Source organism: Panthera onca, chromosome D1, assembly GCF_046562875.1.
Source record: "Panthera onca isolate mPanOnc1 chromosome D1, mPanOnc1 haplotype 2, whole genome shotgun sequence".
NCBI lineage: Eukaryota > Metazoa > Chordata > Mammalia > Carnivora > Felidae > Panthera > Panthera onca.
In genome coordinates this window covers 16,099,105-16,123,195 of record NC_138348.1, presented here as the reverse complement: position 1 = coordinate 16,123,195, position 24,091 = coordinate 16,099,105, and the positions used below count along the sequence as shown (strand labels likewise).

Here is a 24,091-nt window from a genome sequence, read left to right as displayed (position 1 = left end):
GTCAGGAGATGGTAGAGGTAGGCAGTTGAATAGTTTGAGGTAAAGGAATAAAAATACAAGGTTTCTCAAATTGGCTTTCGTAATGGTTTTAATTATAAATTGAATGTATTGAGTAAAAGATCACATAAGTTGAGTCGCTCTTCATTTTTTCTGACTCAGATGAAACTGTTCCCTATTGAGTAGGTTAAGTCAGGGTCATGGAAACCAAGTACTACACTCTTCCTTGCCAGGCTGGCATACTTGAAGCCACAAAGGATGCCCACTTCCAGATTTCCACTGGACGGTGCCTGGCGTTGCTTTCCGTAGGGCAGGTGCCAGAAGAAACTGGCACAACAATTTAAAGCAATTTAAAGCCCACTCTGGGTATCTTCATCCAGCCTTCATTGCATTCTTGCCTGCCTCCAGTTCCCAAAGAGACCACATTCCTCTCCACAGCTCCGAGGCCCTGCAGTTCTTTTTGTTAGGAGAGCCATGGAGGGTGGGTAAGTGTGTCTTAGCTCTGATCTGCCCAATTGTGAGACACTGTGACCAAGAAAACTTGTCCTTTTAGCCTGGCAGACACAGGGCACTTGCCTCCTGAGAGGCCCTTCGCTCCTCAGAAGTTATCCTTTGTCTTGTTGGGGCAAGATCAGTGCCTAGTGTCAAGAGAGGGAGATTAAAGATTAAAGAACCTCCACCAGGAAAGGGAATAGTTTTGCCTGAATCTCTTAATTTGTCTTCTCCCCCATGCAAGTGCATTCATGTTGCTGGGCTCCCTGGCTCACTCCCCACCAGTTTGTAGTCATTATTCTCATGACTTTGTGGTCTCATTGATATTAGCATGGGCTTCAACTGCTGTAGGTGATGCTTCTACGCTCCATTACTTTTTCTCGTACCTTGCTGATGACTCTTCTGTTGGCTTCAGCCTTTAGCCAAGCCCACCCCATCCACACCCCATCCTTTCCGTCTTTTATTGATGCTGTGTTGACTTTGTGTGTCTCTGTTAGTTTAGTTTTCTGAGCACCTGCAAAGAATTAACCATCTCTACTTGCTGCTGGGGATCACCTTTGATCTGATTTCGGTGCTTTGGGAAATGTTGAAGGACCCTATAACCCCACCAAAGTGCATAAAAGGTGCTATAGTCCCTTTAGCCTGACCTTCCAGACTAGCTCTGTTTAGGGACCAGAAGATATATATTTTTAATTAATTTATTCATGTTTTAATTTACATCCAAGTTACTTAGCATATAGTGCAACAGTGAGTTCAGGAGTAGATTTCTTAATGCCCCTTACCCATTTAGCCCATCCCCCCCCCCCAACCCCTCCAGCAACCCTCTGTTTGTTCTCCGTATTTGAGTCTCTTATGTTTTGTCCCCCTCCCTGTTTTTATATTATTTTTGCTTCCCTTCCCTTATGTTCATCTGTTCTGTAGCTTAAAGTCCTCATATGAGTGAAGTCATAATGATATTTGTCTTTCTCTGACTAATTTCACTTAGCATAATACCCTCTAGTTCCGTCCACGTAGTTGCAAATGGCAAGATTTCATTCTTTTTTGATTGCCGAGTAATACTCCATTGTCTATATATACCACATCTTCTTTATCCATTCATCCATTGATGGGCATTTGGGCTCTTTCCATACTTTGACTATTGTCCATAGTGCTGCTATAAACATTGGGATGCATGTGCCCCTTCGAAACAGCACACCTGTATCCCTTGGATAAATACCTAGTAGTGCAGTTGCTCGGTTGTAGGGTAGTTCTATTTTTCATTTTGTTAGGAACCTCCATACTGTTTTCCAGAGAGGCTGCACCAGTTTGGATTCCCACCAGCAGTGCAAAAGAGATCCTCTTTCTCCACATCCTCACCAACATCTGTTGTTGCCTGAGTTGTTAATGTGTGCCATTCTGACTGGTGTGAGGTGGTATCTCATGGTGGTTTTGATTTGTATTTCCCTGATGATAAGTGCTGTTGAGCATCTTTTCATGTGTCTGTCAGCCATCTGGATGTCTTCTTTGGAAGAGTGTCTATTCATGTCTTTTGCCCATTTCTTCACTGGATTCTTTGTTTCTTGGGTGTTGAGTTTGATAAGTTCTTTATAGATTTTGGATACTAACCCTTTATCTGATATGTCGTTTGCAAATATCTTCTCCCATTCTGTTGGTTGCCTTTTAGTTTTGCTGATTGTTTCCTTTGCTGTGCAGAAGCTTTTTATTTTGATGAGGTCCCAATAGTTCATTTTTGCTTTTGTTTCCCTTGCTTCCGGAGACGTGTTGAGTAAGAAGTTGCTACGTCCGAGGTCAAAGAGGTTTTTGCCTGTTTTCTCCTCTAGAATTTTGATGGCTTCCTGTCTTATGTTTCATTCATTTTGAGTTTATTTTTGTGTGTGGTGTAAGAAAGTGGGACCAGAAGATATTAATGTAAATACAGATGTGGATACCATCCATTAAATGTTTACTATGTGCTATATACTGTTCCAAACATTTAACATGACTGTTTTGTTTAATCCTTACTTGCAGGCCTGAAAGGCCAATACATGAACTGGCCCCAGGTATTTCTCTAACCTCATGTCTTATTCCTTTCTCTCTCATGCTGTTGGCTCCAGCTACACTGGCTTCTATGCTGTTCCTTTTACCCAGTAGACATGCACCCAGTGGCTGTTTCCTCTGCTTGGAATGTTCTTCCCTTCGATGTCCACCTAGATTACTTCCTAACCTCCTCCAAATCTTTGTCTAGGTGTTACTTGTACCACCACTGCCATGTCACACTCCCTATTTGAACAGCTCTATTCTGTTTTTTCCATTATAGGTATCACTAACTTACCATCTAGTTTACTTGTCTGTTGTATTTATCACTTAATATCTGTCTTCATGAGGTAGGCTTCATGAGGGCAAGGAGCTTATCTGTTTGTTCCCTAATGTATCCTAAGCACCTGAAAAACAATATCTGGCACACTGTAGACGCTCTGTAATTCCTGGTGAATGAATGAACTTCGTCCCTTCAAAAACCCTGTGAGATAGGTATAAATTTTTTAAAATTTTTTTCCATTTTTTTTTATTTTAGAGAGAAAGAGAAAGAGCCAGTGGGGGAGAGGGGCAGAGGGAGAGAGAGAGAATCTCAAGCAGGCTTCACGCTCAGTGCAGAGCCCAACACAGGGCTCAATCCCACAACTCTGGGATGATGACCTGAGCCAAAATCAAGAGTGAGACACTCACCTGACTGAGTCATTTTAAAGATGATGGAATTGGAGCTCAAAGAATTGAAATAACTAACTTGCCCCAGATCATTCAGCTAGGAAGTAGCAGAGCTGGGAATGACTAACTCCGAAGAATTTACTTTCAAGTTAGGTCAATAGTTCTCCAACTTTAAGAGTCACTGGGGCTATTTGTTTAAGTGCACATTTGCATACCTTGACCGTGAGAATTCTGATTCTGATTCTGATTCTGATTCTGATTCTGATTCTGTAGGCCTGAGATACAGATGATCCATGAATCATAATTGGGGAAACATTGGGATATACTCCATTTCCTTTAACGTTTGGAATCTACATAGGGAAGCATAAAGATAAAATCTGTTGAACATTTTCGGAGTGCCCCTAGGTACCAGTCCCTGAGACATAGAAAAGCAAGTAAGATGAAGTCCTTACTCTCAAGACTCAGTGTGTTGGTGATGATGATACAGATACATTTATCATAATTAGACCATTGATAAATCACAGAGTGCTTTAAAGCACATGCGTTGGATTCAGGCAAACCCATGGTTCAAAGCCTGAACATGCTACCACCACTAGTCATATAACTAGGTAAGTGACCTAACCTCCCAGTGTCTGCAAGTAAATGAGAACAACAGTATTTACCCAATAGGACTGTTAGGCAGACTTAAATGAGATAAAGGGCGTACAGCACTCAGGAAGGTAGCTTAAAAAACACATAACCAACACCAGGAGGCAGTTTATAGTGTATAAGAAATGATAAATAAATGGCTTAGAGACAGTAAATATAGAAAAACTCAGGAAAGTTTTCCAGTTTTACAGCCTACTGTTTTACAATTAGGGTTTGGGTTCCAATTTTTTGTTGTAGTTTTTAATATAATTTATATCAAAATCTTTTCAAAATATATTTAAATATATATATATAACACCCTTCCCTGCATTACTTTTTTTTTAATTTTTTAATTTTAAAGAGAGACCGAAGGAGAGAGAGCATGCCCACCAGCCGGGGAGAGGGGCAGAAGGAGAGAGACAGAATCCCAAGCAGGATGGAACCAAGCAGGCTCTATGCTCAGCACAGAGCCAAACACAGGGCCCAATCCCATGACCCTGGGATCATGACCTGAGCCTAAATCAAGAGTCAGATGCTCAGCTGACTGAGCCAACGCAGGCACTCCTACCCTTCCCTGCATTCTTAAATATAATTTATCTTAGCATCTAAGTATCATCTTTACAAACATAAATTATTTTATTATGCTGGAAAACATCATTGCCTTCAAGAGTTTGTTGAAGTGTACCCTAAATACATCCAGATTTCATTTTAAATATTTTTTCCTGCTTCTGTGTTCCTATCAGTGCTGTTAATGCCTGATTTCTCACTGCTGATCTTGCACCTGCCTTTTATAGTTCCTTTTCCTCTCTCGGTTTACTGTGTCTGGTCAGCATTGAGCTTAGAAAATAGACAGCCCGGTGCATTAAAACTGAGTCTAATCAGAGCTTACCTCAGAGGCCTGTAAGTTAACCACATAAGCTTTAATGTGTGAACCTTGTGACATCTGTTTGGCCTACTTAGAGACTTACTGGCATTTAGATAGTTGAGATTGCCTATTAGTTAAGTTTTAAATACGTTAGGTATTAACATGCAGGCTACAGACACCTGGAGAAACCATTTTCATTGTTCTCAGCGTTGGAAGTTCGTCCATTCTGTGGCCCCACAACTTCAAAGAGCTTAGGGAATCATAGGATCATAGATCTGGCCGTTTTGCTCTCAAGTAGACAACTGATGGTTATCTCCATCTTACAGAAGAAGAAACTAAGGCCCAAAGAGTAAGTAGCTTGCTCTGATGCGGTAGTCCAGCAGAGCCAACGCAGGATTCTGAGTCTCCTGAGACTTCCTTCTGCTCAGCCACACTGTCCCCAGGAGGAAACAGAGAATCACCTTGGGCTATGGAAAGGAAGGAAAACCATTTATAAATATCACTAAAAATCAGAAAAACGGGGCGCCTGGGTGACTAGGTCACTTAAGTGTCTGACTTTGGCTCAGGTCATGATCTCATGGTTCGTGAGTTCGAGCCCCACGTCAGGCTCTCTGCTGTCAGTGCAGAGCCCGCTTTGGATCCTCTGTTCCTCTCTCTGCCCCTCCCCTGCTCATGCACATGCACACATACACACACGCACACACACACATACTCTCTCTCTCTCTCAAAAATAAACATTTTTTTTAAAGTCAGAAAAATGAAATCTTGTTAGTATTGTAACAAATCAGTTTTAGCCTTGACTTTGATAAGTGTTTTTCCTCCCACCCCATCCTCATTTGAAGGGATGTATAACCTGACTGTGCCCCCCCCCCATAAGCCTGGACTGTGAGCACATACAAAGAAGGACCAAGGGCATTATAAAATCCATAAGCATATAAAGTATTATAAAATATGATGATCAGCTTTGCACCCTCTTTTCATTGTAGATAAAACAAGGTGATTTTGAGGGGGAACATAGAGCCACTGAGAATGGGGACATGGAAATCTATTTCTTTTTTTTTAAATAAATTTATTGGGGCACCTGGGTGGCTCAGTTGGTTGGGCGACTGACTTCGGCTCGGGTCATGTTCTCACGGTTTGTGAGTTCAAGCCCCATGTCGGGCTCTGTGCTGACAGCTCAGAGCCTGGAGCCTGCTTCAGATTCTGTGTCTCCCCCTCTCTCTGCCCCTCCCCTGCTCACTCTCTGTGTCTCTCTGTCTCTCAGTAATAAATAAACGTTAAAAAAATTTTTTTAATAAAATAAAATAAAATAAAATAAAATAAAATAAATTTATTTATTTACTTGTAATCTCTACACCCAATGCGGGGCTTGAACTCACAACCCTGAGATCAAGAGTTGCATGCTGTTCTGACTGAGCCAGCCAGGTGGCCCCTAGAAATTGATTTTTGAAGGAAGGTGCCAAGTTGACCATTTCTGTAGGTGGCTTCCTTCCTTCTTTCCTTCCTTCCTACTTTTTATTCCTTCCATCCTTCCTTCCTTCCTTCCTTCCTTCCTTCCTTCCTTCCTTCCTTCCACTATTCTATTGAGATATAATTTTCATGCTGTAAATCTAGGTGACTATTTATTCTTCCCATTGTAAGAAAACACAAAGCATAATCCCCAAATGCAGAGTTGACCACCACTATTAACACTTTGGTATATTCCATTCTTTTTCCTATGCAAATTTATTTCCTTTTGTTTTCTTTGAAATCAAAGAAGGAATCATACTGTACACAGCGATTTCTATTTTGCTCTTTCTTCTTAGCGTAATGAGGTTACCTAAGTTTGTGTATTTTCGTTTGAAACTCATTTAGTCATATGAATTAAATCTTTATTGTAAATTCTTCTTGAGAGAAATTCTCCATCTGTGGTTGAAAACTCAAGTGCCTGCAAAAACCAGACAGGTAATGTAAGGAGCACAGGTGTCATTCAGTGAACAGCAATGGGGGCCATGGCTGACTTACAAGGATAGCCTCCGCCTCAGCCCCAGCTGATTGATTGTCCAGGAGTGATGGTCTGAGACTTCAGGGCCTCTGATTTTTTTTTTTAGAAAAGAGATATCTGGAATCTAGATTGTATTGCATGAAATGTCTTGACTTTTCTAATGTTTCAGCCCCAAATTAAAAAAAAATAAGTTCAAGCCAAACAAAGCCTGTCTGCCAGCCATTTCTGTCTTAGACGGTGAATGTGAAGAGCTTCATAAGTAGTAGCTCACTTAATTATCCCAGCAGTCCTGCTCCTTTAACAGTTATTGAGAACCAACACTGAATGAAGGAGGCAAAATCTCTGATTTCTTGGAACTTACATTCTAGGAAGGAAACAAGTAATATGGTTGAAGAATATATAGTAGATCATACAACGATAAGTTCTTTGGAGAAAAACTAAGCAGGAAGTAGGGGGAGCGTTGCAGTTTTAAATACCATGGCCAGGGGTGGCCTTACTGTATAATGACATTTGAGAAGAGACCTGAAGGAGGAAAGAGCTATGTAGGGATCTGGGGGAGAGGGGAGAGCAGATACAAAAGCCTGAGACAAGAACATGCTTGACGTATTCAAGAACTACAAAGCCATTGTGGCTGGAATGGTCTGAGCAAGGAATGAGTAGAAGGAGATGCAGTTAGAGCAATAGCAGGGGCCCCCATCGTGTAGAGTCTAAGAAAGAAGACGTATAATCCAATTTTATAGATGGGAAAACTGAAGCTTAAAGAATTTTGCCCATGCCCCATAACTAGGAAGTAACAGAGGCATCTTGAACCCAAGACCGTCTTAATTCCAAATCTCATGTTCTTAGCTACTACGTGTGCCACACTAGAATGAAGCAATGTGGATTGTGTAACATTCCTACCCTTCTAGCAAGTTCCATGCTACCTGCATCCAAATCATGTCCTACCTGTTCTTTGTGCTCCTGCCTCAATCGCAGAGAATTACAGTGAAAGAATCCTAGAATCTTAGACCCAAATACAACGCTGAGGATTACTGAGACAAGAAGTTTGCACTTTTCTTTTTTATAATTCTGAATGCTCATGCTTTTTTTTTTAAGACTCTTTGATGTCTTCCTGGTGCTTATACTTTTGTTTTCTTAATTTTTCAAGTGGGTTATATACGTGGAGGTGACAAAATGCAAAAGCTCAAAAGGGTGTGCAATCTTACGTACTTTAAAGTAGATTTAACTTCATCTAATCCACCCTGATCATTTAGACATGAGGCATGACAGAAGAGGAAACTGAGACAGAAAGAGCTGGTGTCTGATTAAAGGCCACCCATCAATGAGGAAACCAGGTACCTTGTCCAAACCCCAGTGAGTAAGATCAGACTTTGTTTTTTAGAATACTGGTGCCTGAAAGAAATTGGGTGGGTTCATCCTTTGATGCCACTGGGATATTTTTCATCTTTTTTCCTTTCTTTTTGTACGCCTGCCAGGCCCACTGAAAGATAAGGATCAGGGTCCAGAAAGCCTAACCATTGTGTCATTTCCCAGGACGCAGAGCCACTATCATTTGGTTCACATTTTTATTAAAATAAGATGAGTGATTCACTCACATTACAGGCAAAGGATCTTTTAACAGGAAAACCATACTTTCAAAAACAAAGTCGATGGCTTTAAGGAACAGTAACTGCTAATGTCAATTTCCTTTCCCATCCCATTTCCAGTCCCAAAAAAAGTCAACCACTCTTCTGTCTCTAGCCGCCTCTTTCTCTTACCCACACATATACATATAATTATAGATAGGGTACATTATATATGCCCACAAAAGACAGAAAGCAGCAGGAAAGACAAAGGTGGATTCATCTGAAAAGATGTATGTGTTTATCTATATCCACCCTTCTTTCTGGTTCTTGCTGTTTTTGTTTCTTAAGTCTATTTTTTTAGTTGATGGGTAGCCATAAATCCGTCATCATTGGTGGAAGTTAGTAGATTCTGACAAGAGAACAGGCTGTGGTCTTTATAAATACGCCTACGTGCTGGCAACGGTCTTCCTCTACTCACACAATCATCGAGAACCGGGGACTTAGATTGTTTTCTTATTTTTAGTCTGTCTCGGTTCAGATCACTCCTAGTGAGTAACTCTGTTAGCCACTGCTTCTTTTTATGTTTATTTAGAAGAAAAGGAAAATGCATTTTAAGCAAATCAAATGCATAATCTGTTCCACTTCCTATTTATTCTATGGCTACTTTGGACAGTGGAAAGCCCAGAGAAATACTTCTGTTGGTTTTTGTTTTCTGTGGCTTGCTTTCTCAGACAGGCCATCAGTTTTGCTGATCGCTTTTTTGAAATTCCATCCCAGGGGCACCTGGCTGGCTCAGTCAGCAGAGCATGTGACTCTGGATCTCAGGGTTGTGAGTTCACGCCCCAAGTTGGGCATAGAGATTACCTAAAAAAAATTTTTTTTAGTAAATAACAAATAATAATAAAATCCCATCCCAACTGTCAGCCTGATTTTAAATTGGAAAGGAAAAAGGTAGTTGGAAGTAATTTTTGTGTGTACATTAAATATACTTTGCTAATCTATGTTTAGTCCTATTCAAATTGCAGATACGGGCCTATAATGGCTTAAAGTGTTTATTATTTTTGTTGTTCCTTCTCTGTTTTCTTATAGAGATTAACAGCGGTCTCCTAAATTAGAAAGGGTCTGTCAGTTTGTTTTAGGGGCAGCAAGGAAGCGGGGAGCCAGGTAGACCACATCTGACCCTGGAGCCAGTCTAGGAGAAGGAGGATAGGAAGAGATGAGCTAGCTGGCAGCAGTTTTAAATATTAACGGTAATAATAACAATAACAGCAGTTGCAGCTAACATTTACTGCACTCTCATTATGGAATCCACTATGCCAGGTGTTTTTCATCCCTGGAAGAAATAAAAGCGGGCTGAAGTCCCAGGAACCATATAGCAAGAAAGCAAGGACATCATAAGGAACTGGCCTGTGTAGTGGAGAGAGGCCCTGACCTGGAAAGAGAAGGCTTGATTAGATTGTGGCTCTACCATTTACTTGGTACTTTTTGTCCCTTACTGAGGTTCATTTTCCTGGTTCATAAAAATGGGAATAATACTGTTTTCCTCTCCCCGCCTGTCAAGGTTCTTATGGGGATCAAAAGTGATCATGCGTATGAAAATGGTTTGCATGATTATACAGTCTGTCTATAAATATGACTCATCAGTACTTTCACTAGTGAGATGATAGAGGATTGGCAGGGTAGTGACTCTCAAGGAAAGTGGTGTGCACCTGCCTTGGGGCAGGAAGTCTGTTCTTCTCTCATCAATAAGAACAAAGGCAAGATAAAATAATCATGAGATAAGGAATAAGATTGTTTTAGCCACCCACTGGCTTGAGCTTGAACTTGGATGAATTGTGCCTTTTGTTATGCAGGTGCCATCCCACCTGTGTGCCTCAAAAGCCGTGGTAACAAGAGCAGGTACTGTTTATTGAATACTTACCCTGGGCCGTATACTAGCACTTTAAATTTACCATCTCTTTTATTTTTTTAATTTTTGTTTATTTATTTGCATACGGTTGACACACAATGTGACCTTAGTTTCAGAGTTTCAGGAGTACGGCATAGTGACTCAACGTCTGTATACGTTATATTCTGTTCAGTAGCTACCAATCGCTCTCTTTTTTAAGTCATCTATTCCAGGGGTGCCTGGGGGGTGCAGCCGGTTAAGCGTCCGACTTCAGCTCAGGTCATGATCTTGCAGTCTGTGGGTTTGAGCCCCACGTCGGGCTCTGTGCTGACAGCTCAGAGCCTGGAGCCTGCTTCAGATTCTGTGTCTCCCTCTCTCTGCTCCTCCCCTGCTCGCACTCTGTCTCTCTCTTTCTCAAATAAACATTAAAAAAATTTTTTTTTAATCATCTGTTTTAATCCTCTCAAAGATTCTCCTGATTAGGAACAGTATTGTTCATACTGTTAGTATCATTAGTATTAGTATTAATATTCACTCTCATTTCTAAGTGGCTTGCTCAGTGTCAACACAGCTAGTTAGCCAAAGAGCCAGGACTTGGACCCTGGTTGGCCGATCCAGGAGGCTGCACTAGGTAAGCAGGCGTAAGACCCACTTAGGGGTTAGAGCCAGGGCTTTTCAAGCCATCTCAGTAGAGCCCTAGAATTTTAAAGCAATGCCTCGAGCCTTCTCTCCCAGCCACTTCATTCCTCACACCTCTAGACTAGGTGAGGGCTACTGAGGAGAAAGTCGAGTAAGAAAGGCTTTGCTTTATCTGTTATACATTGAGGTTCCTTATAAGATTTCCATTGAAAAAAAAGTATATCTGTTTAAAAAATTTTTTCAACCTTCACGTACCACATCTTTCTCATTTAAAGGTGACAAAACGGAGGCCCAGAAGAGTTGTGCCCAGAATAATGTGGTTAGTTCTTTGCAGAACTCAGGCTGAGTTCTCTTGTCTATATTATAACCTGCCTCTGTGGGAGAACAGACCTTTCCTTCCTCCAGAACAACATGAAAACCCTCATTCTGGTTATAAAAACCCATGTGAGGAAGTGTAAAATACGCCTCTTTTTCAAAGATTGAGTGACGTTTTCCAGATATACCACCACTGAGAGGGCAGGATGTTTCCTCTCACCTCCAGTTACCATGAGGGGGGCCTGAAGTTCTGTCTCCACCTTAGCTCTTATGCCTGTTTAACCATTTCTGTCCAGTTAAGAGCAGGTTTGGGTCACAGGAGTTTGAGACAGCACTTGCTTCTTCCTGGATAAGAATTACACCTTGGCTCTAAAGTCTCTGTGTCAAAGAGCACTTCCTATCACCCTGTTTCCAAACCAAAAGCATAAAGTAGCAACATCTGAGGGTGCCCGGGTGGCTCAGTCAGTTGAGTAGCCGACTTCAGCTCAGGTCATGATCTCATGGTCTGTGAGTTGGAGCTCCACATCAGAATCTGTGCTGACAGCTCAGAGCCTGGAGCCTGCTTCAGATTCTGTGTCTCCCTCTCTCTCTGCCCCTCCCCCACTTGCGCTCGCGCTCTCTCTCTCTCTCTCTCTCTCTCCCTCTCTCAAAAATAAATAAACATTTAAAAAAAGTAGCAACACCTCGTAGAGCTGGACATTGGTCTCTGAATTAAAATGTGAATGGGTGGGGGCGTGTGGATGGCTCAGTCAGGTCAGTTAAGCGTCCGACTCTTGAAAAGCATCTGACTCTTGATTTCGCTCAGGTCATGATCTCACGGTTCAAGAGATCTAGCCCCTTGTCAGGCTCTGCACTGGCAGCATGGAGCCTGCTTGGGATTCTCTCCCTCCTCTCTTTCTGTCCCTTCCCCCACTCACTCTCTCTCTCCCTCAAAATAAATAAATACACATTGTTTTTTACATGTGAATGGATGCAGATACTAAGCTTGAAATAACTTGATAAGCTGCTGGGCCCTCTAAGAACTTATGGTGCCAAGATCCTTCTCCACATTTTGGTGTCCAAAGCTGCCTCCCAAAGCTCAATTTATTGAGCTTCCTCAATAAATTGTCAGGAGACTGTGCTCGTGCCAGAATAGCTGGCCCCGTTGCTACTGGACAGAGGCTTTCTTGTCTTCTGGCGCTGGTGCCTCCTTCCACAACGCCATAGGGTTGCCCGTCCTGGGCATTGCAACCTGCTGTGGTTCGTGTCATCAAAGCTGTCTAAGACAGTGTCCTCCCCCAGAACCAAGCTTCGCCTTAGTCCTTGAACTCCCAACAGCCCCATCATGATGGACAGAAAAGATGCTCTAACACGGTATGTGGGATTCTTGTCATGTCAGACCGGGCCTCTGGTTCGGTGCCACTGTGGGAGCTAGGGATGGCCGTGGGTAGCCTAAATACCAGGCCAGATTGCCATGATGTGCCATACACGATCCCTGCAGATTTTCAGACGCTGATTAGAAATGCTCATATTTCTTTAAATCTTTGGTTAATATAAACAATTCCGGGGGGGGGGGGGGGTTCTTTTGTTCATTCTAAAAATTGCCATGCAATTGTTACCGTGTCTGATTTAATACTTTGCCTAGAATGCATATACTGGTCAAACAGAAATAATCATTTGATGTTGGGCTCAGTCATAATGAAGGAAAGAAAGAGAGGGAGTCTGGCTTTCAGCCCTGGTTTAAATACACTGAACAGGCTCTGGGGAATAATGAGCTCGCAAAGGATGGTGTTAATAATGGCCCAACTACTTTACCCCACAGGTGTCAGTGGAAGCCAGTGCTTCTCATTCCTTTTGTGAAATCATTTCCTTTTCGGTGAACTAATTATGATTTCCCTCCATTTATAATATAAAACAACAGTGCTCTCAAAAGGGATAAAATTTAGGAACACAGCCTGCTCTCCTTCCGGGGTTTGCTTGACAGGAACATAGCTCTAGGATGTCAGCAATCTTCCTGTGACTTGTGGGACTACATGCTACGTGGGGAGTGAAGCTGTCAGATGTCTTGCCTCCTTCCTCTTCTCTCCTCCCTGCTCTCCTTCCCTCCCATCCCCCTTCTTGCAGAGTAGTATTTACTCAGCTGCAGACTGGTACCAAAGCCTCAGTGCACTGGGGGTTAGGAAGGGGTGGTGTGGTCATGCCCCAAACTATCCATGTCCTTCCGAGCATCTCTTGGCAGAGCAGGCTGGCTGAGGGTGAGTGTCATTTAGAATGAGCATCCACAAGCCCTGCAGAACAGAACATAAAAACAATTGCAACTGAAAATTGGAGAGTCCACTCATGGGCTGTGGTGTTCTCTGGCCTCTGTGGCCTCCTATGGAGATTATGCAGCCAACCAACTAGAGGTTGTCCAGTCCACTGGGATTCCCCAACGCTTGGTAACATTTCATTATCTCTAGCTCTGGTCCTAGCACTAGCTCACCCAGCCATCAACATTTGTAGGCAGTCACAGAAACAAATCCAGACTAAAGCCCATTTCATCCCCCATCCTTTTGGTGCTAAAAATGCTTGATTTGGGCTTTCTCCGAGTGAGGGACAAAGATATGGCGCTAGTTGCTTCTGTCTGGCACTCCTCCACTGGTCTCCTTTATTTTCTTTTTTAATGTTTATTTTTGAGAGAGAGAGAGAGAGAGAGAGAGAGCACAAGCAGGGGAGGGGCAGAGAGAGAGAGGGAGACACAGAATCCAAAGCACACTCCAAGCTCTGAGCTGTCAGCACAGAGCCCGACATGGGTCTGGAACCCACACACTGTGAGATCATGACCTGAGCCGAAGTCAGGACACTTAACCGACCGAGTTACCCAGGCGCCCTCCACTGGTCTCCTTGAATGACACCGCTCTGACCCTGGAAAAGGCACCATTTCCCAGGAAGAGCAAAGGCATCTGAGTCTACAACCACACCACCGCAGTTCTTCCTGAGCAAATGTGTGGGCACACAGGGTGGTCTTGGAGGAGGATGTAGAGATGACTAAGCTGCCCCGAGCTTCCGAAACAGGAGCTTCCGAAACAGGAATTTCCACAGCAAGAAGGCAGACCAGATGTAGAAAACACAAGAGGAGACCTTCATCCTTCTTTTCCAAGAAAGAAGGAGGTGAGAACAAGTTAGTCCTTGATTATTGGGCATCAGCAATTTCTGATTAGACTAATTTTCTTATTCAAAATAACCTCACCTGTCACCCTCTGGGATTAGAGATAACCAACAAAAGACTGTTCTAAACCAGGGGCTGGTTATCTTGAAAAATACAGTATTCCTGCAAGAGTTGTAACAGTGGTCAAGTGAATTATTATGAAGTAAACCTTAGGTTTCCTCTGGTTTTCATGGTAAAATTGGTGATATAATCCTATGAAAACAAATATCCAAGCTGACTGGATTTAACATTGATAAGAAGGTGCTAGGAGTCAACAAGCACGTGGAGTGTAGTCCCCCTGCCAGGACGTATTGTGTTCACTGAGAGTTGTGGTACCTGTGAACAGGACGTTTTCCATTTTCAGCACTTTACAGCTCCAACATCTCCTCGTGGCCCCCTAAATTTGTATATATGCCTCCTGTGCCTGGGGAGTCCCCATCTCGGTAGTTCACCCAGTGACCAGAAATCTGTCCATCTGAATTTTCCTCTGGGTCTGTATGTAATGCATGTTTTTATTCATTCATTCCTTCAATAAATATTTACTGCTGTGTGCCAGGCATTGTGCTAAGGGCTTTAAGTCTAAAGATTCCTTAATTTCAGGACTTCAAGTTTTAATCAGTTAATAATTATAAAATAATCCTACCACTTACTGGGTACTTCGATAATTTCTCAGAAAAGTACCTTATATTTAAATTGCCTCATTTGGTTTTTACAACAATCTCACTAGGTAGGTACTGTGGTTATTCACATTTCTAAGAAGAGGAAACCAAGGTTCAGAGAAGTTGTGCAACTTGTCCAGATCACACTAGAGGTTAAGTAGTGGAGCCAGGCTTTGAAGCAAGGTCGCCTGATTACTAAGTCTGGGCTCTCCACTAATACAACTGCCCTGCCCAGTTTAATGTGGCCCACCTGCAGGGTATCTGTATGTTTAACTTCAATAGAAAGCCTGTCAGTCACCTGGTGTGAACAATCCTACATCAGAAGTCAAGTCCTCTATAAACCAGCCGGATCTCACCTGCTGGTGAGAACTAGAAGGACCTTTGGAGCTAGACATCCTTTGGGCTTACATCCGAATCACCGTTTTCCCTCCTCTAAGTTGTTCTGTTTCCTTGAGAAGGTAATCAACCTTTAAAGAAACCCTAGTTTTTTTATTTCTAAAATAATAATAGCAAATAGTAACAGAGCACTTTTGATGAGCCATTGTTCTAAGCCCTTTACATTAACTCACAACAACTGTATGATGGTGCTACTGTCATTATCCTCATGTTACAGATGGGGAAACTGAGGCACAGAGAGCTTAATGGTCAAGTAATTTGAAATCAGTGGCAAAGCTGGGATTTTGACCCAGGCAGGATAACTCTGAAGTCTATGCTATGAGCCACGGTGCTACGCTGTGTTGCCTCTGGAGAGAAGAGAACCAAGGATGTAAACGCCTCTGGTCCAGAGCCGGGCACACGGTCAGTGGGACTATTACAATGCTGAGAATAAGAATGTTTAACAGCTCTGACCACCCACAAAAAGAGAAGCACCAATTTGTGGAGAATGTTTTAATGTTGATCTTATACCAGACCCTTCTTGTGCCTTCGCCTTTAATCTTTCAGGACCTGCTGGCTGATGCTTTCCTAGTTGGGGGTGTGGGGTTCCTTTAGAGAAGGCGTCTGTCTGTCCGTACACACCACTTACCTTCCCTGCACCTGCCAGGGCAAAGAGCGGCTGGCAGGTGGGCGGGGATGAGAAATGGCGGCAAGGCCAGGAGCACAGGTGCACCCATCCCCCGCCCGCCCGTGGCCTGTGGCCCAGCACAGGCTGTGCTGCTGGAGCCGCAAGTCTTTCCTGTTGACAGTAATTAGACCTTTCAGACTAAATTTCTTACATGAAAAAAATCCCAAATCACTTGAATTGTCTCCTTGATCCAGTTCACCTGGAGCTATTTAGTTCCCGCAGTTTGTTTGGAGGGAAAAACAAGCTCCTAAGCCTTCACACATTACGGTTGATAAGATCAAGGTGCTGAAAGTGTTAGGTGGGTAAACGCTAGAGCCAGACTGCCTGTGTCTGAATTCCAGGTCTACCTCTTACGCGTGCGTGATCTGAGTTTTTGTGTCTGTGAAATGGGGGTAACCATAGTGAAGATTAAATGAGACGACATAGGACAAGCCCTTGCAAGAACAGTGCCTGGCCCATAGTAAGTGCTCAATAAATGTCGGCTGTTAATATTATCATTAAGCCCACCCAGCCTTCAGACCCCCATCTTTCCCTCCCAGCCTCAGGTTTTATTCTGGGAAGCCATGTTCCCTTCCTGTCCCCCCAGGCTCTGAACCCTTCTTTTATCACTTACCAAATGACAGTCAACCCTTAAACAACATGGGTTTGAACTGCACAGATCCCTTTGTACATGTTTGGTTTTTTCCAGTACAATCCTATACATGTATTTTCTCTTCTTTATGTTTTTCTTAATATCATTTTCTTTTCCCTAGCTTACTTTATTATAAGAATATAACATATAAATACATATAACACACAAAATATAAGTTAATTGTGTTATCAGTACAGCTTCTAGTCAACAGTGGGCTATTAGAAGTTAAGTTGTTGAGGAGTCAAAAGTTATACATGGATTTTTGACTGTGCAGGGGGTTGGTGCCCCTAACCCCACATTGTTCAAGGGTCAACTCTACTTCACCTCTCTAAGCCTCCTTGTCCTTGGCTGTGAAGTGGGACTGGGAATAATGGAGTCTACTTCATAAGGTTGTTGCGAAGGTGAAGTGAGCTAATTCAAGGCTCGGTGACTATTTAGTCTCGTTACTGTTGTTCCTGAGGCACAAAGCGTTGCCTGAAAAGGCCTTTGAGATCTTGGAGAGCTCTTAGAGGGCCCAAAGTAGGCATTTAGGGTTAGCTAGTGCCTGAGTTTAAGTCTCGGGAGCTAAGAAGACTGCTGGCTTCTTCATCGCTGTAACACTGTGCCTGGAACTGAGGAGGCCCATAGTAATACGAAATGAAGGAATACTGCAAAGAGTATTTAAAAACATGTTTGGCTCAGGCAACCTGACAGAGAATTTCAAGGCAGACCACTCCTAGGTGTTTAAGCACTTAAACTCAGCAGGAAACACCTTCCTCTTCTCGCCTGTCTTTGCCCCCAGCATTTAAAAACAAAACTAAAATATCCCCTGCTGTTTGGTGTTACTATGTTGTAGACATTCTGCTAAGTACTTTATAGACATCCTCTCTTTTAATCTTGACTTCAACCCTGAAAGGTAAGTGTCATCATTCCCATTTTATAGATGAGAAACTGAGATTTAGAGAGATTGAGCAATTTGCCCACGGTTGCGTAACTGGTAAATTGCAGAGCTAAGGGTTGAACCCTAGCCTGAGAGACAGGAAGGGGCCAGCTCCTATTTGCTCCTCAGTGTTCTGATTTTGGAACAAGCGTGACCACTTGCCATTCTCCCAAATACCCACTACTCAACTGAGGAGTATCTCCGAGCAGCAAATGCCTCTCTCTCAAAATATCCAGCCACTACATTAGTAGAAGTAGAACTGCTGTCTTCCACAATGAAGGTGGCAAAAGTTCTCTATCTGCCTAGATTTTCATTCATCTCTTTATCTTCCTCATTTTCCATTTGGGAAAGTCAAGTTCCAGAAGTGGTGAACAAGCTGTATTCTGTTATTCTGATGTATTTAGTATTTCCAAGAGCTGTTGTTGCATTAGAGAAATACAAAATGATTTTTGTAAATCATCCTTCTATCTTTGGAAGCAACTATTTGAAGTACATGAGTTAGAGTGTCATCAAGAACCTAAAGAGAGCTGAGGGTCTGGAAACCAGGAGGCTGAGATTGATACCCAACCTTGTCTTTCTTGACTCAGTGTGGGAGTTACACAGTCCTCTAGCCTTCCCGTATTCCTTCACTGATTTATCTTCCCAAGGATATCTTATGGGTAACTTTGGGGGACAAATGTGAATTTCTGTGAAACACTTTGACCCCCTAAGAATGATCAGATACATCCACCAATTAGCCGAGGAAAGCAATGATGATTCAAAGATAGCATTTTCCTTTATAGATGTGTTTGTGCTTTGCTGACATTGCATTTTTTACAAATTGAAGGTTTGTGGCAATCCTGCATTGTGCAAGTCCATCGGCGCCATTTTTCCAATAGCATTTGCTCACTTTGTGTCTCTGTGTCATGTTTTGGTAATTCTCACAATATTTCAAACCTTTTCATTATTGTTGTGGTCATCTGTGATCAGTGATTACAACTTGCTGAAAGCTCAGATGATGGTTAGCATTTTTTAGCAATAAAGTATTTTTAAACTAAGGCATGTACTTTTTTTTTAGATATAATGCTATTGCACACTTAATAGATTGCAGCTTAGCGTAACCGTTACTTTTACATGCACTGGAAAACCAAAAAATTCATTTGATTCACTTTGTTGGGATGTTTGCTTTATTGCGGTGTTCTGAACCAAACCCACAGTATCTCCAAGGTATGCGTGTATTTACTTCCTTCCAGAAGTCACTCCTCTTTACACGGGGAGTTCTGGAGTGAAAATAATGTGGGAATCCATTATATTCAATAGCTTTTCTCCCCTTTCTTCACCTTTCCTGCCCCTTACCTTAAAGCTGTAAGACCGTGAGTGGCTATTACACCATCCTTTGATGAGCAAAACCTCCTACCAGGCTGTGCCCGAGGTCAGGCGAATGAGGAGAGGAAAGTGCACACCCCACTGTGGCCAAGACGAAGGCCACAAAAGCCATCTTGATCCTTTGACCTACACTGGCACTGAGCCTGTTGCTTTGGTGACCCTGACTTTGGCAGTGTGGTTAGTTTAACTCTGCCCCCACCTTGAATTGAGCTTTGATGAAAAAGTAGTAGGAACCCAGGCCTGTCCCTGGAGATTTGGGGTTTTTATCTTGGAAAAGCATCAACCAAACTAGCAGGGCAGGAGATCTGGATTCCTGTGGCTTGGGCTAACTTGGGTCCAAAGAAACCAAGTGCCTATGATCATCATCTTCATTCCCCAAATGTGGCCATGCCCTCTGGATTCCCTTGTCTCACTCATTCTCCCAGTTAGGATGGCTTCCAGGTTGCCTGCTGTTGCTTTACCATTAGCTTGTTCTTCCATATTTGAAATGCTTTGGTATACAGAGTATTTGCGGATTGCCTGGCTGTTCTAAAATCTTTTGGCCTTGGTACATGTAATAACAAAACAACCTTTACACATCAGTGTATTTCCTCTCCCTTGGGAGCCGAGAGACCTCCCTGAGATTTGCATCTCTGGGTTTGCTGCTGGGCTACAGAGCCTCATCCTGGCTCATCTCTCCCAGGGCACTGCTTCTGTATATCAGGAATCATCTGGTTGCCTTGATTGTATATCTTGAACCTTTGTCTTGGTTTCCTGTAATAGAATGGCCAGATTTTTGTGCAGGCATCCAAAAGAAGCCAGGCTGTGCAATACTGGATGACAGAGTAATAAGGTCTGTGGGTTGCTGTGATGTATTCTTCTCCATATATTGAAAGACTGAGTTTGCCTTAGTAGTGCTTCCAGATATCTGTGGATGGTCTTTGGGCATGTTGTGGTGAATGCTACCATGCCAGAGAATTTCAGCAGATTTAACCAGCTTTGAAATGACTCGTTCTTGTAGATTTTCATACACAAGGAAATCCAGACTAAGAATGTGGATCAAGGTATCCCTCTTGTTCCCTTCTCACCCGACCATTTTTCAAACCAGGGAAGCTCCGTTAGCCAAAATGTTGTAGCTGGGTACCTTTCACCCGGGAAAAACTTTGTAGAAACATTGATCTTAGAATCTCACTACCAGAGGTTAGTAGATAGCACTAACTCACCTTTACAAGAGCAGCTCTACCCAGGCTAGGTCTGAAACCCATGAAATGGCCAAACAAAGAGCAATGACTTCACACGCAGAGACCTAATGTGTTCCTCTCCATTTCAACTTCAGATTTGCTGACCATGAGAGAATATCACTGTTTGCTGCAACTGCTGTGCCCGGATTTCCCCCTGGAGCTCACTCAGAAAGCAGCCAGGTATGTGCCCTGGGCTCTAGAAGCTAACTCAGCCCTCTGCGGGCCAGGACTTCTTAGAGAAACCTGAAATGTATACAAACAAACAAGCAAACCATTAGGAAAAATACAAAACCATTAGGGAGAAACTGGCATTTGGAGAGGGGTCTGTTTGAGATTTGCCCCAAAACATAATGCTCACTTTCTGCCTTTCCCAAGGGAAGCCAAATGATCCTTTGTGGTTTCTGTGGGGGGCCTTAGGGTCTGCAGACAGAGCTGGGGGGTGGTGAGATGAAGACACACACACACACACACACACACACACACACACACACACGCACACACACAAGTCTCTAGAGGATATTCTGAGAAACGAAGGGGCAAGAGTTGGCAGTGACCAGTGAATGAAGGCATAGATTGAGGTTAGAGACTGGAAAGGTATGGAGGTGATAAAGCCCAATTAAGAGAAGGATAAATGATATTATTTATGCTGAAAGAAGATTTTCAAGATTAGTCCAGAACCAGGAAGACTTGGCAGAAATAGTTTGAACCCCCTTATTTCTGCGTTTGATTTCATGGTCATTCCCATTTTAACCAAATGAGGTAGTTGGACTGTGCCTCAGTTACCTTTTACTTGACACGAAATTTGACCTAAGGTGGCAAATGGAAGAATTTCAAAAATTGTGTTGTCTGAAATTGCCAGAAAAGAGGATTTTTAGGAAAATACTCTGTATTATACTACACATGATAGATACATGTCATTGTACATCTGTCCCAAAAGTACACATGAAGGGTAATGTAAAGTATGAACTCTGGGTGATCATGTTGTGTCAGTGTAGCTTCATCAATTGTAACAAATGTTCCACTCCAGTGCAGTGCAGGTGTTGATATGGAGGAAGCTATGCAAGAGTTGGGGGATGGGGGGTATGTGGTAAATCTCTGCACCTCCCCTCCATTTTGCTATGAACCTAAAACTGCTCTAAAAAGTAAAGTCTTGTTTTTCTTTTTTAACTTTTTAATGTTTATTTTTTAGAGAGACAGAGGGCGGGGCGGGGAGGGCAGAGAGAGAGGGAGACGCAGAACCCAAAGCAGGTTCCAGGCTCTGAGCTGTCAGCACAGAGCCTGACACGGGGCTCAAACTCATAAACCGTGAGATCATGACCTGAGCCAAAGTTGGACACGCAACTGACTGAACCACCCAGGCACCCCAAAAGTAAAGTCTTTTTTTTTTGGTTAATGTTTATTTATTTTTGAGACAGAGAGAGACAGAGCGTGAACGAGAGAGGGTCAGAGAGAGAGGGAGACACAGAATCTGAAGCAGGCTCCAGGCTCTGAGCTGTCAGCACAGAGCCCGACGTGGGGCTCGAACTCACGGACTGTGAGATCATGACCTGAGCCGAAGTCGGCCGCTTAACCGACTGAGCCACCCAGGCGCCCCAAAAGTAAAGTCTTAATAATATTTTTTAATGTCCATCTTACCTCAAGCATAGTGTATGCATTTACCTTCATTATTTCATTTAAATTCATTTACCTTAATTACCTCACTTAATCCTTATAAAAACTGTTAACCTTCCTATTTTACTCAAGAGGAAACTGATATGCCTCAATTTAAAAAAAAAAAAAAAAAAAAAAGAGGAAATTAAGGCTCAAAGAGGTCAAGTATGTGGCCTGAATTTACTGATAGCTTGTAAGTAGCAGAGGCATGACCTGAACCCAGGGCTGCCTGAATCCACAGACTTTGCCCTTAACCTCCTCACCCTCCTGCCTGCTCATCTTGTGAAATCATTTGTGCGTGGTGGTTTGACCCACTGACACCACAGCTGCACTGGCTACGCTGCACCAAGAACCATCTGAGTCCTTCTGAGGTGAGCCAACCATCCCCTCCGCTGCCAGCGACAGACTCCAGCCTCACACCGGGGCGGGCTGTTCTGCAGTGCACAGCTCCCACGCTGGTTTTGCTGGTCATGTGCAAAACTTGTTTAGTGGTCACGCAACCAAAATCTTCTTCCCTGCGTTGTCCAGTGGATACTTACCTTTTCCAGTGGCACTTGGCCCCTGGTAAAAGCAGCAATTCGGGTTTTATCATTTTAACTGATCTGCTATCCAAAGGAGATTTAGATTTTTTTTTTCCATAGTTGACAATAAAACGTGGGAGATTATCTCTTGTAATTTAAGAGCAGCCAGCTGGAGTTACCTTCAGATTTCCAATGATAGTGCCCCTTGAGGTCAGATTATTTTAAGGAAGATTCAGCCCCACATTGGGGGAAAAAAACTCTCAAAGACGGTACTATGATTTCTACATAGCTGAATAATAAAAATCAGCTGTGATCTCTAACTAAAATCTTCCCAGAGAAAAGGAACCGTAAGTGTAAGTAAGCTCCAAGTAAGTGTAAGCTCCATGAGGGCAGGCGGGATCTATACCAGTCTTATTTGCTGCTGGATCCCTGTTGCCCAGACCAGTACCTAGATATGTGCTACACACTCCATTAAGTGTCTCCCGATTGAATGAACATATGAGTGACATCCCTTGTCAGGCATTTTACGTAGTTGAAAAAGTCCATGATTCTCAGTAACTCGAAGAACAAACATCAGCCACTGCATCCTATATTCATTTGTTCGTTCATTCATTTATATATTCATTAAAAATTTTTAACAGCTTGGGGTTTCTGGTCCAACTCTTGATCTCAGCTCAGGTCTTAATCTCAGGGTCATGAGTACAAGCCCCACGTTGGGCTCTGCATTGGGCTCTGTGCTGGACACGAAGCCTACTTAAAACAAAATCCAATGGGATTTTATTATAGTCACAGAGTATATGCATATCCATCAGCACAATCAAGTTTAGAATATTTTAATTACCCCCAAAAGAAATCCTGCAGTCCTTAGCCACTACTCCCCAATCCTTCCCTCCTCCCCAGCCCTGGGCAACCACTAATCTACTTTCTGTCTCTATAAATTTGCCTATTCTAGACATTTAAAATGAGTGGAATCATATAGTACGTGGTCCTTTGTGACTAGCTTCTTACACTTGGCATAGTGTTTTCACGGTTCACCCATGTTGTAGCAGAACTTCATTCCATCAGGTATTTCTTGAATGCCAGGAGCGATTATGTACACTGGGGATACAGTGATGAATAGATGCTGCTGTTCTTCCCCTCAAGGAGCTTAACATTAGGTGTAGAAGAGGACCCCTTTGGGCCTCAGTCACTGTCTGCCACCACTCTGTGACATCTCACCTTGGTTTCTGTCACTCCAGAACAGTTACTGTCCTCCTTTCCTGAAAGGTTGGTGGCAAGTTAATGAGGGTGACCTTCTGTAGGATTTTCAACCCCTAGCAGCCTCAGCTTCACACTTGCCCCACCCAACTTCCAGACCCTTCCAAACAATTTGATATGTGTAAGCACTCAAGATTAGAAGTAACACCAAGTGGGGCGCCTGGGTGGCTCAGTCGGTTAAGCGTCCAACTTCAGCTCAGGTCATGATCTAACAGTCTGTGAGTTTGAGCTCCGCATCAGGCTCTGTGCTGATAGCTCAGAGCCTGGAGCCTGCTTCAGATTCTGTGTCTCCCGCTCTCTCTGCCCATCCCCTGCTCACGCTCTGTCTCTCTCTGTCTCAAAAAAAAAAAGAAAAAATAAAAAAAAAAAGAAATAACACCAAGAATGAACTATTGTGACCTCGTCAAGATAAAAAGCTTCTGTACAGCGAAAGAAACAATCAGCAAAACTAAAAGGCAACAGTGGAATGGGAGAAGATATTTGCAAATGACATATCAGATGAGTTAGTATCCAAAATTTATAAAGAACTTATCAAACTCAACACCCAAAAAATAAATAATCCAGTGAATAAATGGGCAAAAGACAT

The 24,091-nt window shown here is 42.9% G+C and overlaps 1 protein-coding gene across 4 annotated transcripts in view; it reads left to right on the top strand.

The window, feature by feature from the left end:
• Positions 1-24,091, top strand: part of CSTPP1 (centriolar satellite-associated tubulin polyglutamylase complex regulator 1) — a 196,918-nt gene that overhangs the window by 151,151 nt on the left and 21,676 nt on the right. For all 4 annotated transcript variants that reach the window (XM_078433438.2, XM_078433437.2, XM_078433440.2 and 1 more), the window contains exon 4: positions 20,173-20,257. In XM_078433438.2, coding sequence (XP_078289564.1) covers positions 20,173-20,257 — 85 coding nt within the window. The remainder of the gene's footprint in view (positions 1-20,172; positions 20,258-24,091) is intronic.